This window comes from Camelus dromedarius, chromosome 23, assembly GCF_036321535.1.
Source record: "Camelus dromedarius isolate mCamDro1 chromosome 23, mCamDro1.pat, whole genome shotgun sequence".
NCBI lineage: Eukaryota > Metazoa > Chordata > Mammalia > Artiodactyla > Camelidae > Camelus > Camelus dromedarius.
Genome location: NC_087458.1, coordinates 4,074,136 through 4,091,148, shown reverse-complemented (window position 1 = coordinate 4,091,148; position 17,013 = coordinate 4,074,136). Strand labels below are relative to the sequence as shown.

At 38.1% G+C, this 17,013-nt stretch overlaps 1 protein-coding gene across 4 annotated transcripts in view; it reads left to right on the top strand.

Moving 5' to 3' along the window:
* The first annotated feature begins 8,862 nt into the window (after positions 1–8,862).
* CTSS (cathepsin S) overlaps positions 8,863–17,013 on the top strand; it is a 24,450-nt gene continuing 16,299 nt past the window's right edge. For all 4 annotated transcript variants that reach the window (XM_064477735.1, XM_064477733.1, XM_064477734.1 and 1 more), the window contains exons 1-6: positions 8,863–8,958; positions 9,882–10,008; positions 12,386–12,508; positions 13,343–13,492; positions 15,074–15,301; positions 16,371–16,536. In XM_064477735.1, coding sequence (XP_064333805.1) covers positions 8,933–8,958; positions 9,882–10,008; positions 12,386–12,508; positions 13,343–13,492; positions 15,074–15,301; positions 16,371–16,536 — 820 coding nt within the window. In that variant the 5' untranslated portion in view covers positions 8,863–8,932. The remainder of the gene's footprint in view (positions 8,959–9,881; positions 10,009–12,385; positions 12,509–13,342; positions 13,493–15,073; positions 15,302–16,370; positions 16,537–17,013) is intronic.

Here is a 17,013-nt window from a genome sequence, read left to right as displayed (position 1 = left end):
TTTGATGTGCTCACAGTTTGTTTGGAGAGACTGTTCCATAAACAATACATCTTAATTCATTTATTTGCTCATTCCTTCAACCAACGTTTATCAAGTGCTTACTACTCGGTATTAAGAATTGTACTAAGTTTCAGGGATTAAATGGATATAAAAAGATTTCAATATTTAATTCTATCTGTATGGAGACCAGATCGAGTGACATGTGATCCTGGGTCCTGAGAAATAGCTGAAGGCCGTTTCCAGCGTTCTAGAACCCAAAATTTTGCTGTCACCAAAAGGAGAAATTGAAACTCTTTATAATGATTTCCAAGCAGTATTAATTCTGAAGGAACTTAGCTGGCTAATAGTAAATCAGCACATTTACCAATTTTGTTTCATCTATCCCTCCATTTTTTTTCAGCATTTTAAAGCAAATCCCAGATATCACTTTACTCATAAATATCTCACTATAAATCTCTGAGTGAGGATTTTTTTAGTATAACCATCATACCATTAGCACATCTACAAAATTAATAATTATTTCTTAATATAATTTAATATCTAGTCCATTTAAAAATTTCTCCAGTTGTTTAAAGGTGTCTTTTTACTGTCAGTTTACTCAAATTAGTATTGAAACAGTTTTACACATTGAATTTGGTTGTTATTAAGTCTGCTGTATTTTTTGACAGTCACCTCCCCAACCTGCACTCCCCCCAAACACACATACTTTTTTTTTTTCTTGTAATTGATTTCATGGAGAAGCCAGGAGATTCCTCAAAAAACTAAAGATAGACTTATGATATGATCCAGCAATCCCACTTCTGGGCTTATATCTAGAGGGAACTCTAATGCAAAAAGACACATGCACCCCAATATTCACAGCAGCACTGTATACAATAGCCAAGACATGGAAACAACCTAAATGTCCATTGACAGATGACTGGATAAAGAAGTTGTGATGTATTTATACAGTGGAATACTACTCAGCCATAAAAAAGAATTAAAAATGCCATTTGCAGCAATATGGATGGACCTAGAGATCATCATTCTAAGTGAAGCAAACCAGAAAGAGAAAGAAAAATACCATATGATATCACTCATATGTGGAATCTTAAAAAAAAAAAAAGACATGAATGAACTTATTTACAAAACAGAAGTAGACTCACACACATAGAAAACAAACTTATGGTTACCAGGGGGAAAAGAGGATGGGAAGGGATAAATTAGCAGTTCAAGATTTGCAGATACTAACTATTATATAATAAAACAGATAAACAACAAGTTTCTTCTGTATAGCTTAGGGAACTATATTCAATATCTTGCAGTAGCCTATAATGAAAAACAATATGAAAATTAATATATTTATGTTCATGTATGACTGAAGCATTGTTCTGTACACCAGAAATTGACACAACATTGTACATTGACTATACTTCAATTTTTTAGAGTTTAAAAAAGTATATTCATGTTAAAAAAACTTTTCTGCATCAAAATGTCACTCAAGAGAGTGAAAAGACAAGCGACAAAATGGGAGAAAATGTCTGCAAATCATATATTAAATTAAATATCCAGAAAATATAAAGAACTACAACTCAGCAACAATAGAAAACAAACAACCCAATGCAAAAATAGGCAAAGGACTTGCACAGACATTTCCCCAAAGAAGATACACAAATGGTCAATAAGCACATGAAAATATGCTTATCACCAGCCTTGGAGAAATACAGATCGAAACCACAGTGAGAGACCACTTCATGCCTTTTATGATGGCTATTACAAAAAAGCAGAAAATAGTGCAGGAAGAATGTGGAGAAACTGAAACTCTGGCACATGCTGATGGGAATGTAAAATGGTGCAATTATTTGTTTGATAGTTCCACAAAAAGTTAAACATAGAACTACCACATTATGATGGCTATTACAAAAAAGCAGAAAATAGTGTGGGAAGAATTTGGAGAAACTGAAACTCTGGTACATGCTGATGGGAATGTAAAATGGTGCAATTATTTGTTTGATAGTTCATAAAGTTAAACAGAACTACCATATGATCTAGAATTTCACTCCTAGGTATATATCCAGAAGAATTGAAAGCAGGAACTTAAACAGGTACTGGTTCACCAGTGTTCTTAGCACCATTATTCACAACAGCCAAAAGGTAGAAACTACCCAAGTGCACATCAACAGGTGAATGGATAAATAAAATGTGGTATATACAGGAAATGAAATATTATTCAGCTTTAAAAAGAAATGAAGTATTGATACATACAATATAGGAGGACAGTGCAAACATGATAAATGAAATAAGCCTAACACAAAAGGACAAATGATTTCACTTACATGAAGGATTTTAAATAGACAGATTCACAGAGACAGAAAATAAATAGGCTAGGGCTATTACCACGGGCTAGGAGGAGGGAGACTGGCGAGTTATTGCTTAGTGGGTACAAATTTTCGGTTTGGAACAAGGAATAATTTCTAAGTGGAGGTTATGAGTGTGTAGGGGCAAGGAGTATTTTGGAATTCTCTGTACTTTCAGCTCAATTTTGCTGTGAACCTAAAACTGCTCTAAAAAACACAATCTTTTTTTTAAAATGTCCTGGAAATAGATCGTGGCAGTAGTTACACAACATAATGAATGCACTTAATGCCACTTAAGTGTATACTCAAAAATAGTTAAAATGGTGAATTTTATGTTATATATATATATGTATATATATTTTACTGCAATTTAAAACAAGGAATCAAAGAGAGGTCTAGTGACTAAAGCTTTATCATCCAGCCATGTGATTTTGAGTTAAACATTGCTCAATGTTTAATAACAATTACTTTGTTGTTATTCTGGTTTCCTCTGCTTCTCTTACAGTCCATATTAGAAAATTCTGTCCCTCTGTCTTTAAAATATGTGAATCTGGCCACTTCTTTACATCAGCCACGACCCAGATCCCCAGTGTAGGTCCCCATCATCTCTCCCCTGGATCCTGCAGCAGCCCTACTGCTCTCCTGTTTCCATGCCGCACTCTGCTCTGCTGCAACCACACTGTAGTCTGTTCTCTGAATAACAGATCATATCACTTCCCTGTGCAAAGCCCTCCCATTATACTTTCATTTACTTAACCTGCTAGACACTGTTCTGGGACACTGACAAAAATCCAAGACCTCATGGAGCTTATATTTTAGTGAATTTAGAATATAGTACAAAAATTCTTAAGTGGCCTACAAGCATGATCTGGTCCCAGGCTATCTCTCTGACTTCATTTTAGCCCATGGCCCTCGAGAGAGCAGTTCTCTAGACAAAATTAGAATTCTGTTGGAAAAGAAGTAAGGGGTGAATGGCTGTTGTTAAAGAGTGTTCATACAAATATTAAAAGTGGTAAGCAATGTCCCGGCCCCCATGAGACAACCCAGGGCCTTATCTGATTACTGTGTTCTGTTCTAAGACCAGGATTTCTGGCTGGTGTGTATAGTCTTCCTCATCAAGTTTGGATATGGACCCTTGAGGCCTGACAACCTAAAACTTAAGTTACCTGTAATTTAATCTATCTAAAAAATGATGCAGAAGAAGCAAAAGGGTAACTACAAGGAAAGTCTAATCCCGGAAAGCAGCAAATGAATGAAAAATGGTACACAGTTGTCACTGATCTATAGCAGACATCATACCCAACCAGGCAGAAATACAGAAGACTCCCTCCCTGGTGGTGGAGTCAGTTTCTTGGCCAGCTGATTGTGAACCCCCAGATTTGTTCCCTGGGAAACTTCCTTATTGTCACCATCACCCGGGGCCTTCCTGCTAAAAGATCTTATTTGTCCTTATTCTCCATGGCTATGCCAGAGGTGGGCACGGTGTAAATGTCTTTCTGGAGACTGACTACTCAACTTTAATTTGGTACAAGTTGGGAATCTAGAAAGGCAATAGACTGCTAGGCTTGGAGATTCTTTGGCAATACAATTTCTACAACAGCTCAGTAGACTTGGCTTAACTTCTTTTGCTCATTCCCATGGCCAAAGAATTTTCCTAGTCACTGTAGCCAGAAGGATGCAAAGCTATGATGGGCTAGCCTTGGGACCTGTGCCCACCTCTGGAGCTAGGGGAAATGTTGCTTCTCCCTTAATCTCCCGAGTGTGTGTTGGGGGGTGGGGGGCCCCATTTAAAAATCAGGATGCTATTGCCACAAGAAAGGGAAATGGAAGCTAGGTAACAAAAACAAGTAATGTCCACTTTGAGACATGCTTGAGCTCAGGTTTTTCTCCACCTCCATTGGGAAGTCAGATGTTCACATTTGTGACACATTTCTAAACTCACAAAATAATGTCAGTCTCTGGTAGCTTTCCATAAACTCTTTCCTCTCTCAGAAAGCATATTGGAATGTACATACACCAAAGTGATGTTATTACTGAGATAAGCTGAATCTACTCTAATTAATTTTTAAATATCACTTACAAATTTTGGTACTTTATTATTACTAACGAATTTCTTGTGACTTACCTTGTAACCGATTGTAACACATCAAGTGTGTTCCAACAGGTGTTACGTATTTGTTGGGGGAATGGTCTCATCTTTGGCACCCCAGGAAGCTTTAGTTATGTCTTATTTTGATCTCTCGGTAAAATTAACCTTCCTTCTGTGAGCACATTGCCGAGTGGCAGAGAGGCACCCAGGATAATGAGGGATGTCTACTGGGATCCAATAATCCAGCAAATAATGCACCGAGCAGGTAATCTATACAGAAAGTATTAGAAATAATGTATATTTTCAGTGAAAACATGCCTACTTTCCCCAGTGATTCAAGAATGCTATTTTCTTTCTCCTGAGAGTATAAACTGGATAATTTTAATATAAAGTTAATTAATTTTCTAGTCTCCTATACATTATTAAGGGCACTCTTCACCTCACCTTTGTGTACTTCTTGGGCAGAAGGGTCAGTAACAAGTGAGCTATTTTAACTATGCAAATAATGTCTGTTATTAAATTCCCAGCACAAAGCTAATCGCTTGGGTAAATTAACAGAGAATAAAACTGGCATCAGTATCATTCGAAAATTCAAAGTCTGTTTCTTTCAGATCAAACCAGATAGTTCCTCAGAGAAACTTGAAGCAGCTAACTTGCAGGGTGCACAAGGCTAAAAGATGATGGCTTTAAAACCTGGAGAAGGCACTAGACTTCCTTATTTTGTTTTCATTTCCCTTTTCGACATCATTCGGGACACGTTTCTTCATCTGTGATGGCAGGGAGGCAGCGCTCTGGATGAGATTTAGTAATGTACTATTGCATATTTCCTCTTTTTTTTTTTTTAATCTCTACAGTTAAATAAATTTGCAACAGCAAGTATGCCCCCATTTCAAAGGAAACTACTGTGCAAAAAAACGATTTATGGTTTTAGAATGTTGCAGGATGAGTTTTAATTTTATAAAATGCATGAAGTGTACATGAGGACAGACTGTGTAACAACATGTTCCCCTAATGTTTTTAAATACTATGTTTATAGACTTTTATATACCAGGAGCAGAGCAAAAGAAGCAGAGAAACCTAAGGCTAAAAGCTTCAGACACCACTGCCATGTGAGTGATGAATCTGAAGTGAAGATAAAACATGTAAAAGATTATAATTAGAAAATTAGTCCAATAAATATTTATTAGCTATGACCTCAACACGTATGAAACCACAAACAACACAAAGGTAAGTAAGACAGTATCCTGTATTCACAAATCAGCTGATGAGATGAAACCAACTTATGATACAAATAGAAACTAAGTTCACAACTGCTTGGTACAACTTGTTTCTTAAAAGTATGTAGCAATGGAAGATGGTGAGGTAGTCAGAGAAGACTGGGAAAGGCTGTGCTTGAAGTAGATCTCGCAAGGTAGGGAGGCCAAGGGACGGGGAGGGCCATTTCAGAAAGGCCCAAATGACTGTGCAATGTGGGGTCCCGCAAGACCAGCCTGACTACAGAAGAGGGTGAAAGTTTAAAAAAATCTGTTCTAAATTGAGTAAAATGCTTAAGGATGAGCCAGATTATGAGGAAATGCAGCAGGAAACAGAAAGCATTTGTAGAAAATGGCGCAATAAAAATGTGGTCTAGAAGGACAATCTGGCAGTGATGTACAGAATGAGATTGCAAGGTAGACTGGATCGAAGGCTGTTGAAATAATTTAAATCACAGCAGTAGATATTTATTGAATGCTTACTGTATCATTGCCTTCTATACCATGGAGGATACAAAGATGAGCAAGATATACATAACTCCTGTACTTAAGGGGCTAACAGGTAGATTTGTATGGCAAAGACGTAAATAATTGTGATGTTAGGTAGAGAATTAAGAGGATGCTTTTTCTGTTCTCAGAATCTATGAGTCTGCCACCAGAGAGTCTCAAAGTGCTGCAGAGGTTCAAAAAGAGACATGAAGTTCGGAATAAAGAAAGGTGTTTTTGGAAGAGATATCTTCCGAGACGGGCCATTGTGAAGAAAAAGCTGTGCTGGGCTAACTCGTAAATCTAAGTTAGTAAGTGTTGGTTTGCTGATTCCTTGCTCATGTTTTTTTTTTGCTAGCCAGCTGGATTTTCAGAGAGACATATCTAGCCTTGAAAAGTTGGTTTGCTGCCTCCCTGCCTCTACTTTTGTGATAATGATGCTGCTAAAGCTGTTCTATGCCTGTTGGCCGAATAACCCAAGATTGTAATTAACCCTGTAAAACCTCATTCAGACATCTTGGAGGTGCTCAGAGCCTCGGAGCAGAAGCCCCTCTGAGCCCATCGGCGTAATACATCTGAGTACTCCATCCCTCCGAGTGTAGCTTGTTTCTTGGCTGGCCTGTCGTTTCCGTAACACCATGAAGAAGGAATAGGATTTCAAGAGGCAGCAATGCAGGAGGGAATTCCAGACAGCGGGAGGCAAAATGATCCTGTTAGAAAAGTGCTACTTTAAAACTGTGTTCGATCCCAGGTCAGCAACCAGTTCTGTTCTCTTGAGGAAGTTATAAAACCTCTCAGAACTTAACTTTTCCTCTAAAGTGAGGATAATAATTGTACCTAACTCACAGCATTGTAAAGACTAAATAATGACGCACAGAGAGTATAGCACATTCAGTGGCATGTAATTGGGGCGTCCAGCAAATGTTAGCTAAGACTGTTACATAAAAAGTGAATAAAAACTGCAGAGGATAAGGAGCATGGATGTTCTGGAAACATGAAGAAAACTAGCTGTTTTGAGTATAAGATTCATGTGTGAGATAGTTGTCTTAGTCTGTTTGGACTGCCGTAACACAATACCATAAACCAGGTGGCTTATAAACAACAGAAATTTATTTCTCACAATTCTGGAGGCTGGAAAGTCCAAGATCAAGACGCTGGCAGGTTCAGTGTCCGGTGAGGCCCCCTCCCTGGCTCCTAGATGGCTGTCTTCTCACTGTGTCCTTGTGTAATAGCAGGGCCACGGGAGCTCTCTGGGGCCCTTTCACAAGGGTCCGGGTCTGGGGCAGGAACTGTTCGGCATAAGCCTGCAATGGCTTGTCTTATGAGAAAGAAGAGAAGCTATGAAAGAGCACTAGCGTCGCACCAAATACAGGGGCTCAGGGCTCAGGAACAATGTGAAAGTTTCCACTGACCAAAGATGGGAAAAGTGAGTATCAATAAGGATAAAACTGTGTTGAATTAAAGCACCTAAAATATGGTTAAATCTATGAATTCATGGTACAAAAATAACTCAGTGGTTTTGCAACATATGGACCTTAATTTGGAGCTCAATTCAAATGAAAAAATGTATAAGATGGGGAAATGAGAATACTGACAAGTTTGATGACATTAAGAAATTATTGTTCATTTATTTTAGATGTAATAATGGTACTATGGTTTATATTTCAGAGTCTTTATCTTTTAGAGATACACAATGGAACATTTATACATGAAATAACCTGATGTCTAGTATTTACTTCAAAATAATCTGTGTAAATTGGGAGTGTAAATAAAGGAAGATTGCCCATGTATTTATAATTGTTGAAGCGGGATACTGGTTTCATGGGGGCTCATTTACTATTAGCTCTATTTTTATATGTTAAATTTTCTTTCATAATTTTTTTAAAGAGAGCTAGATGGCCACAAACATGAAAATGTCTACTGCAGATAAGATTGTTCAACATTCTAATGATGTTGAGTCTTCACAAACTTATATATGTGTGTGTATAGTAAATTTTATTTATAATATATATAGTAATTCAATATAAATGTATCAATTTAAATAAAAACTGACAGAATTTTTCAGGAAACTTAATAAACTGATTTTAAAAACTCTTATGGAGAAGTTAACAGGTACAACATGTTAAGACAACTTTGAAAAAGAAGAACAAACAGCAGTGGCAGGGGTAACTTACCCTCTTAGACATCAGCATATTCAAAGCTATTTTAATTAAAACTATGTGGTATTGAAGCAGCAACAGATAAGAAGAAGAGCTCAGTGAGCTCAGAAACTGACCCATGGAGACATGGATTACATGGCTGAGAATTAGACAACAGTGATCATGGGTGAGTTGTGTTAAAATGAATAAGGCAGCTTTTCCTGGGAAATCATGGAGGAAGCTGGGATTTCAGAAGCTTAAACCTAATTTTTTCGTAACTAATTTTTCCCATCTGAAAACTGGTGTTTTTAGGTAAAGTGAATAATCAAAATGATGAGGGCTTAAAGGGTAAACGTGAATAGGTGTTGTTTTGCTGAGTTTGTTCTGTTGCTCTCCTCTCCTGGGGGCTCTTTTTGGTTTACTGTACCCACTTTGTCTCAAAAACTGTAGGGAGAGAGCCAGAGGTAGCCAAAGGAGTTAGGTTTTAAATGAAACTGAAATGAAAGCTCACTTCCTCATTGCAGATGCCTCATGTGACAAGTTCCAATTTCTTTTTAAAGTCAGTTTCACTGAAGTCTCTTTGCTGCCTGTGAAATCTTTGGAGAGAGTCCACCTTCCAGCTTTCCTGACATGGGAGCACCTGCTGGTTCCATCATGTATGTACTGTCTGTTCTTCTTCTCCTATTTACTATACTTAGACCCTTTATTTGTGTTTTTAACTTGCTCTGCCTGCTAGGTTTTACATCGTTTCAGGAAGTAAACTAAAAAATCATTGTCGCTCAATTTGCCTCTTGTTTTTTTGATTAAAAAGAATCTATTTTTGAAAAGCTAAAGTCTACTTGAACATATACAGCCTTAGGCTGAAACGTAGCTTTCTTCGGAGTATAATTTGAAGAGTTACATTGTTTAAAAATCCAGCTGTTTTGAATTAAAAAGAAATGGAAAAGAAAGAAGAATCCAGTTTGAGGCAGTTAGTCACTGAATTTCTGTTGAAGTCTCTTTGTATTAAATACAGAAATGGTGTTTTCAAAAGTAGTTAATTGCTTCTTTTGAAATAGATATTTTGATTGTTGGGGAAAAAAGTTTAAACCGTACAATGATCCAAGGATGTGAAAGCAACACACAGGAGCTGTCTTTTAACTACCTCTGAATGTTGTAGATATTTTAAGTAGAGCAGTTAAGAAGAGCTTGTGTATTCAAAAATTATGAAGATAAACTGATTTTTTAAAGGTTTGCCTTTTTAAGGATTTTTTTTTTTTTTGAAAGGAGGACAGAGGATTTCCCTTGGTTAGATTTGTTGGCAAATCCTGTAAAGTCCCTGCTTCCCTCGTCCCTCCCTGTAAATTTGGGTTCTTAGATATCAGGAAATTTTTGAAAATCACTTTTTAAAGTGCTACTAAATATTGGAAGTGGTATTTCAGACATAAATATGCTGTTACTCCCTGTGACTATAATTCAGAAAATTGCCTGTATAATTCTGATCTGTAAGATTCTGTCCCTTTGAGAGACTCTGCGCTGCTACATGGTCACATACATGCAGCGAATCCTTACTCTTCCTATGTTACCTTCCCTGTAACAGGATGAAACGGCTGGTTTGCGTGCTCCTCCTATGCTCCTCTGCGATGACACAGCTGCGTAAAGACCCCTCTCTGGACCGCCACTGGGATCTCTGGAAGAAAACCTATGGCAAACAGTACAAGGAAAAGGTAGATGGGTTGCCAACTGAGCAATTTGCTTTTACTCAAGTATCCTCTGCTTTCTTCCTCTCAGAATTGTGTTCTTACAAGCAGTGTTTTCAATAAATGTTACATACTCATTTCTTACCAGATTCTGTTACTAGAGATCCATCAGGAAACAAAACAAAGTTTCTGTTTTTATGGAGCTTATATCCTAGAAGGAAAGATAGGAAATAAGTGAATGAATAAGCAGGAATATACCATGTTAGATGGTGATAAGGGCAGTAGAGGAAAATAAAGCAAGGCGTGGGGAGTCAGAAGGGCCCCAGGTAGTGTCTGTGAGGGGTTGGGAGTGATGGTTCCACGTATGTGACAGGATGGTCAGGGAAGGCCGCACACATAAGGTGACACTGGAGCAGAAATTGACGGAAGCCAAGGAGCAAGCAGAGTAGATAACTGGAGTGAAAGTCCCAGGTCAAGGGGAGAGGAGTGGATGTTGGAGGGACACAAAGGCCTGATTCAGTCCCCGGCCCCAAGGAGCTCTGCTGGAAGTTATTTCCTGCTCTCACTTCCCACTTTGTACTTTTGTTTTTATTTCAAAACATACTTCTTGACTGATTTTAAGATCTTACCCTTGGCGCCTCAAGTAACTCCTATAACTGTATGATATTTCTGAGTTTATAAGCAGGATTACATAATTACTTCTTTGATGTATTATTTTTGTATAAAAAATGACAGTTTTAGTAGGACATGCGCCCCGAGTTGTTTTCTTAGTCGTGATGAATTTCACCCTCACCCACTCCTCTTCAGGACCAGGCCTCCAGTTTCAAGGTTAATTCGAGTTAGATGTGCAGTTAGCACCACTATCTGGTTAAATGAATCCTGTCTTGCTTTTTAATGATCTCAGTCCGAATCATTAGGAGGAATGAAAATGACTTTTGATTGGTATCCTGCCATTCAGATGTATCTCAAAGTCCACTTCTTTTTTTCCTTTCTTTTACTTCATTAGGTTTATTTTTTCTTTATTCCATTTTCTGCCTCTAGTGGTTTGGAAGTATATCTGTACATGTCCATTACTGTGGTAACAATAAAATCTTGCTTCCAAGTAGAGGGGTTGCATCCAGACTTATTGCCTAGAACCAGGGCCTGGGTTCTGACACTCAATAAAATGAGGCAGAAAAGAGATGTTGCTGACTGCTCATTGGGCTAACGCTTGTTGAAAACTATGGCCTTGGGGGTAAGGCTGAGGGCTGGCAATTCTAGGAGGCACTATGTATATTGTAGCCCATGGAAATGAAGCGTCTGGAGGACAACAAAATCTATATTCAGAATATGAATTCACTCTGGATACAATTAAAGTAACAGGACCAAAAATGATTTTTAAAAACTATATCTAATGGAATGACGTCAACACAAATGAACAAAATACTGTGAAATATATTAGAAATCCAGTTAGAGATCTCAGGAATCAGAAGGATAATCATTGAAATAAGAACTCAGTAAAAGGGATAAACTCCAGACTGGAAAGAACTGAATAGACTCAGCAACCTGGAAGGTGGTACTGAGGCATTCATAGAGAAGGCAGCATAAATTTCTTTTATTTATGAAAATAAAAACGGAAAATTGTGAAAATGCAGGTAAAAGATGAGAGAGAGTTTGTGGTTCCAAAATACATCTGATAAGAGTTTCTGAGGAAGAAAATTAGATGGAGTGGTGGGAAAGAAACATTTGAGGAGGTGCTGGTGGAGAATTTTCTAGATACAAAGAAAAAAAAAGTCTTGAGTCCTCCAATCAAAAGTGCCCTCCTATCAAAAGTACTCCGGAGAGGAAACTAAAGAAACCCACACCCAGAAACACATAATGAAGCTGCAAAACATCAAAGAGAAAGAGAAAATCACAAAAGTTACCATAGGTAAAAACAGAGGTACAGCAACTCAACTGAGGTCCGACCTCTACTCTGTAATAATAGAGACCAGAAGACAATGGAGAAGTGTCTTCAAATAACTGAAGAAAAAGAGCTGAAATTTATAATCAGCTAAACTATGTTTTAAGAGTGAGGGTAAAAAAAAGACATTTTAAAAGGGCCTATAATGATTAAGCGATCTTACCACTTACAAAGGATATACTTCAACAAACTGCAATTTCTAAAAAAAAAAAAAAAAAGTACTTTAGCATATTGAGGAAGGCCATTGTGTATCTAAAATAATATTAATCACCATCAGAGCAATTAAGAGCAAGAATTAAGATTAATGTATGATTTTGCCAGTTGTTGGATAAATTCACTTATTTGCATGCTCCCAGACAGATCCACATTTAGTAGAATGCTTTATAATATGTTTGTTTTCATTGTTGAATAGTTATTTGTGCAGGATTCAGTATAACGATGTTCTTTTTCTTCATATTTTAGAATGAGGAAGCAGCACGGCGTCTCATCTGGGAAAAAAATCTAAAAACCGTGATGCTTCACAATCTGGAGCATTCAATGGGAATGCACTCATACGACCTCGGCATGAACCACCTGGGAGACATGGTAGGTAAACTACAAATAGTCCTCCTTTTATCTCCAGGTAAGCAGGATTTCTATCTCCCCAAAGGCAATTCGAAGGTAAACAACAAAGAGTAGTATCTGTATGTGTACAAAGTTAGAAAACAGAATTTAAGGACAGACGAATTTGTACGGATTCCTTATTTAGTCCTATTGTGACCGCTTTCCTTAATGATTCCCTTCTTTAGAGGAATGTTTTGAACTCACGGAGCACTATTACTTTTATTTGTGTTAATTCTAGAAAGCATTGCCTAAAGACTACTCACAATCTTGTCAAGTTACCTTACATGTGTATGTCTACGTAGACAGTGTGATGTGTTCCACCTGCTTTCTTAATGGGGGAGTGTGGGTATTTAATATCACAAGTAATCTCCTGTTAGTTACTAGATTCTGTTCTACCCTACAAAACTTTATCACTATGGCCAAAATTAAGAGTCATGGTACCCCTTGGAAGCGAATACCCTAAGTAGAATAAATTCCTAATTAAATGCAGGAATCTCCTTTGTAATTCTTTATCAGAAGGAAAACCAGTTCAGTCCACTTTTTGACAACCTTTTATAAAATTCTGCCTTGCTTTGAACCAAAAATCTGTCTCCTTGTAACTTCTAACTTTTACCATTTGCTTCTCCTTCCAAACACCTAACTGGGATGCTAATGCAAAGTGTAAGACTAAAGGGAGCCAGATAATTCACCTACCAGTTACCTACGTTGGTCACAAATACCACTAGTTTTTCTCAGTTATTAAATATATTCACAGTTACAGTTAATTAGGATATTGAAAACAAAGATATAAGTAAAAGGAAATATGTGTCTTTGTAGACCAGTGAAGAAGTGATATCTCTGATGAGTTCCCTGAGGGTTCCCAGCCAATGGCCGAGAAATGTCACTTACAAGTTAAACCCTAATCAGAAATTGCCTGATTCTCTGGACTGGAGAGAGAAAGGGTGTGTTACTGAAGTGAAATATCAGGTGAGTAGCATCATCCCAGGCCTCTACCCCAAGTAGAGATCCCTCTTCCTTATGTACTTAGTCTCATTACATAATTTGGCAGTGAACCTTATAGTCGGCTATGTTTCTTTCTAACTACTTTTGGTATTCTTGTCTTCCCAACCATCTCATGAGCTCCTTGAGGGCAAGGACCACAGCATACTTTGTATTTCCCACAATGCTTAGAACACCAATAGTTAGAACCACATCAGGCAAAAACTGTGAACTAAGCAAATGTGTCTTTAAGACCAACGTGTAGCGTTCATGCTATCCATCAGCTACACTTGACCCTTCACCAAGCCAGTTACTTGAGAAATGGTATCGTGTGTGGGGATTTCATTCAGGAGGTTTTTCCCTCCATCTCATTTATGAATTTCAAGGTCCAAGGAGAGGAAAGGACTAGAGCTGAGACTGGCCTGTAAATTACCCATCAAGTTCATTCATGACTAGGCTTGGATTGTTAGACCAAGATATAAGGATTTTATAAATTTGTTGCTATGTTTTTGTATTTCCTTTAATTTGCTTGTCCAAAAAATAGGTATAAAAATCCTAAATTAGTTTTAGTAAGCTAAGGATAAAGCACATATATCATCTTGGAAGTCAGGATAGGGGAGAAGAATCAGTGTTCTGAGCAGCTGCCCCCACCAGTGACCAATGAAGAGTGTAAAAATCAAGAAGTGAATGGAACTGCTAATCTCTTGCTCTTTTTCAGATAATATTTTTCTTTCAGCTAGCTTGGGTTTTTTGTTTTTGTTTTTGTTTTTTTTACTGGAGTTCCTCTAAAAGTTTGGGAAGACCAAATAAACTACATATCTAGGTGTTAACTAGAAATAATTTAATGAGCTCCTTTCCCTGGATGCTTGCATTTTACTGGGTGATTTTTGCTTTAACCAAAATAAATTTGAATTTGCTTCCTTCCAGCAGAGAGCAAAGCAGGATGAGGGGAGGAGAGAAAGAGCAGTTATGATGTGGTTCTGGACTCTCTGCACCTTTTTAAACTAAAGCAGCTTTGTGTTTTTCTGCTTGTTTATACTTCCCTGTAAAATATCTTATGACCAAAAAAATTCTGAAGCTAACAATGTTTGAAAATGCTAACCTTATGTTTCAGGCCTCATTTGGCAAGAGGAAGGGTATTTTAGGTCAAGAGAATCATCCCAGTTCCTCTCAAAATCGTGCAGCATTGGTAGTATAGCGGTGAGCAGAGCTGCCTTCCAGTTCCTCTCAAAATCACTTTATGGTTGGCATCTATCTCCCTAATTAAGGGGGAAAATAGCTGAGATTTGGTACAAGCTCAGTAAGTACTCTTTCTTAATACATTTGAATATGGCAGTTACACTCTGCGCTCAGCCATTTGTAAATCTTTATTAAGGTTGAACCTTGCCCAGAGAACAATCCAGTATTCAGTCTTCATTCTCATTGTCTAAGAGAAGAGGAAACTACAGTGGGGCGAGCTTTTCCTGGAACTGCTGACAGTGCTGACATGTTGCGAGTTGCCCAGTTTGTGTAGCGGAAGTCATCCTTACTGACTCTGTGATGGTCCTTGTGACTTTGTCTCTGTTTTAGGGTTCTTGTGGTGCTTGTTGGGCTTTCAGTGCTGTGGGAGCCCTGGAAGCACAAGTGAAGCTGAAAACCGGAAAGCTGGTGTCTCTGAGTGCACAGAACCTGGTGGATTGCTCAACTGAAAAATATGGGAATAAAGGCTGCAATGGCGGCTTCATGACAGAGGCTTTCCAATATATCATTGATAACAACGGCATTGATTCGGACGCTTCATACCCCTACAAAGCCATGGTGTGTCATAAGCAAACTTTTTGTGCTGCCCCTTTACCTTATTGCTATCACTAAACTAACTGTACTAAAGTTACCACCAAGCCAATTGCTTGAGACGCAGTGCCATGGTGTGTGTGTGTGTGTGTGTTTGTTTCAGAGAGAGAGAGAGAGAGAACAAGAGAAAAAGAGAACCTTGATCAGAAATTCTTAAATTCTCAAAAGTTCTCTTTCTCATGCAGCAGACTTCTTAATTTATCACTGGCACAATGATTTTAAACAAGCAAGCAGAGTTCATGCTTAAAAATGGATTTTCAGCAAAACTTCCTTACAAAACTCTTTCTGTGTATCTGCCTGGTGTTTAAATTTTTTTTGCCCTGCAGCCTCCTATGCTGGACCTGATTCTCAGATCATCAAGCACACAATTCTTCTACTAAAAAGCTAGATAATGCTCTCCTCCTCCTCCTCCAGGTTCATCACACGTTCTGTTAAATGATATAACTAACATGTCCATATTACAGAACATTTATAAAAGATTAAAAATATCACTCAAAAACCTCCTCCCTTAGCCACTACTGTTTTGATTCATTTCTTTCAAGTTCTTTTTCCTATCAAGCATTTAGAAAACATAGTTGTATATGCAACAAACATGAATTTGTACCCTCTCCTTTCCCACTGGAAATATGATCTTTATAAACCATTGTTTAAACTGGAAATCATCCTGCAGGCATTACATCATCAAAAAGATTTTTAATGATACCGTCTAGTCTAGAGTTTATGATCTTAGTGTAGTATTCCCCTAACAATCCATCTCGGAGTCTGAGAGACATTATCCTGGTAAATTTTGCACACATGAAGATGTTCACAATAAACAATAGCATAGTTCTGTTTTTCCTCTGTTACTGGTGAAATGCAGAACTATTAGAGTTTGGAAGATTTTACTTTTCTTTCCTTAAAGGGAAGAAGGAGCATTAGACACTTGAAAAGGCTAAATGAGGAAGGAAAACATATTTGAACTGCAGACCAAGGATTCTGGTGATTTATAAAAGAAGTTGAAGTACACATCGTTATCTGATTTATCTCTTTTTTGCAGGATGGAAAGTGCCAGTATGACTCAAAAAATCGAGCTGCCACGTGTTCGAGGTATACTGAACTTCCCTTTGGCAGTGAAGATGCCTTGAAAGAAGCTGTGGCCAATAAAGGACCTGTGTCTGTTGCTATAGATGCAAGCCATTCTTCTTTCTTCTTCTACAAAAGTGGTAAAAACCCAGATACATCCTCCTCATGCTTTATACTGCCCTTGTGCTGTAAGAAAGAATATTCTTATTCCTTATCACTTGGCCTCTGAACGCTTAGACTAGGTTAAACGGAACGCTCCATTTCGTATCATTTCATATACGTATCTTTATACCCAGTTCTAATTTACCAGTAAGGTAATACTTATCAGAGTTCACTAACACTACATGCCAGGTACTATGCTAAATTCTTTCCATGCATTAGCTCGTTTAGTCCTCACAATATCCCCATTTTACGGATGAAAAAAATCTAAGTCTTAGGTTAACTTGCCCAAAGTCACACGGTCTGCAGGTGTCAGCCGGGGTTAGAAGCGGTGCCGCGTGACTCCCGCGCCTGCGCCCCTAAGCACGGCCACGCTGTGGGTGCAGGTGCAGCCCAGCGCTGCTCGGGGAGGGCGCCCAGCAAGGCAGAACCGGGCGGTAGACAAAGCAGGTGATTCT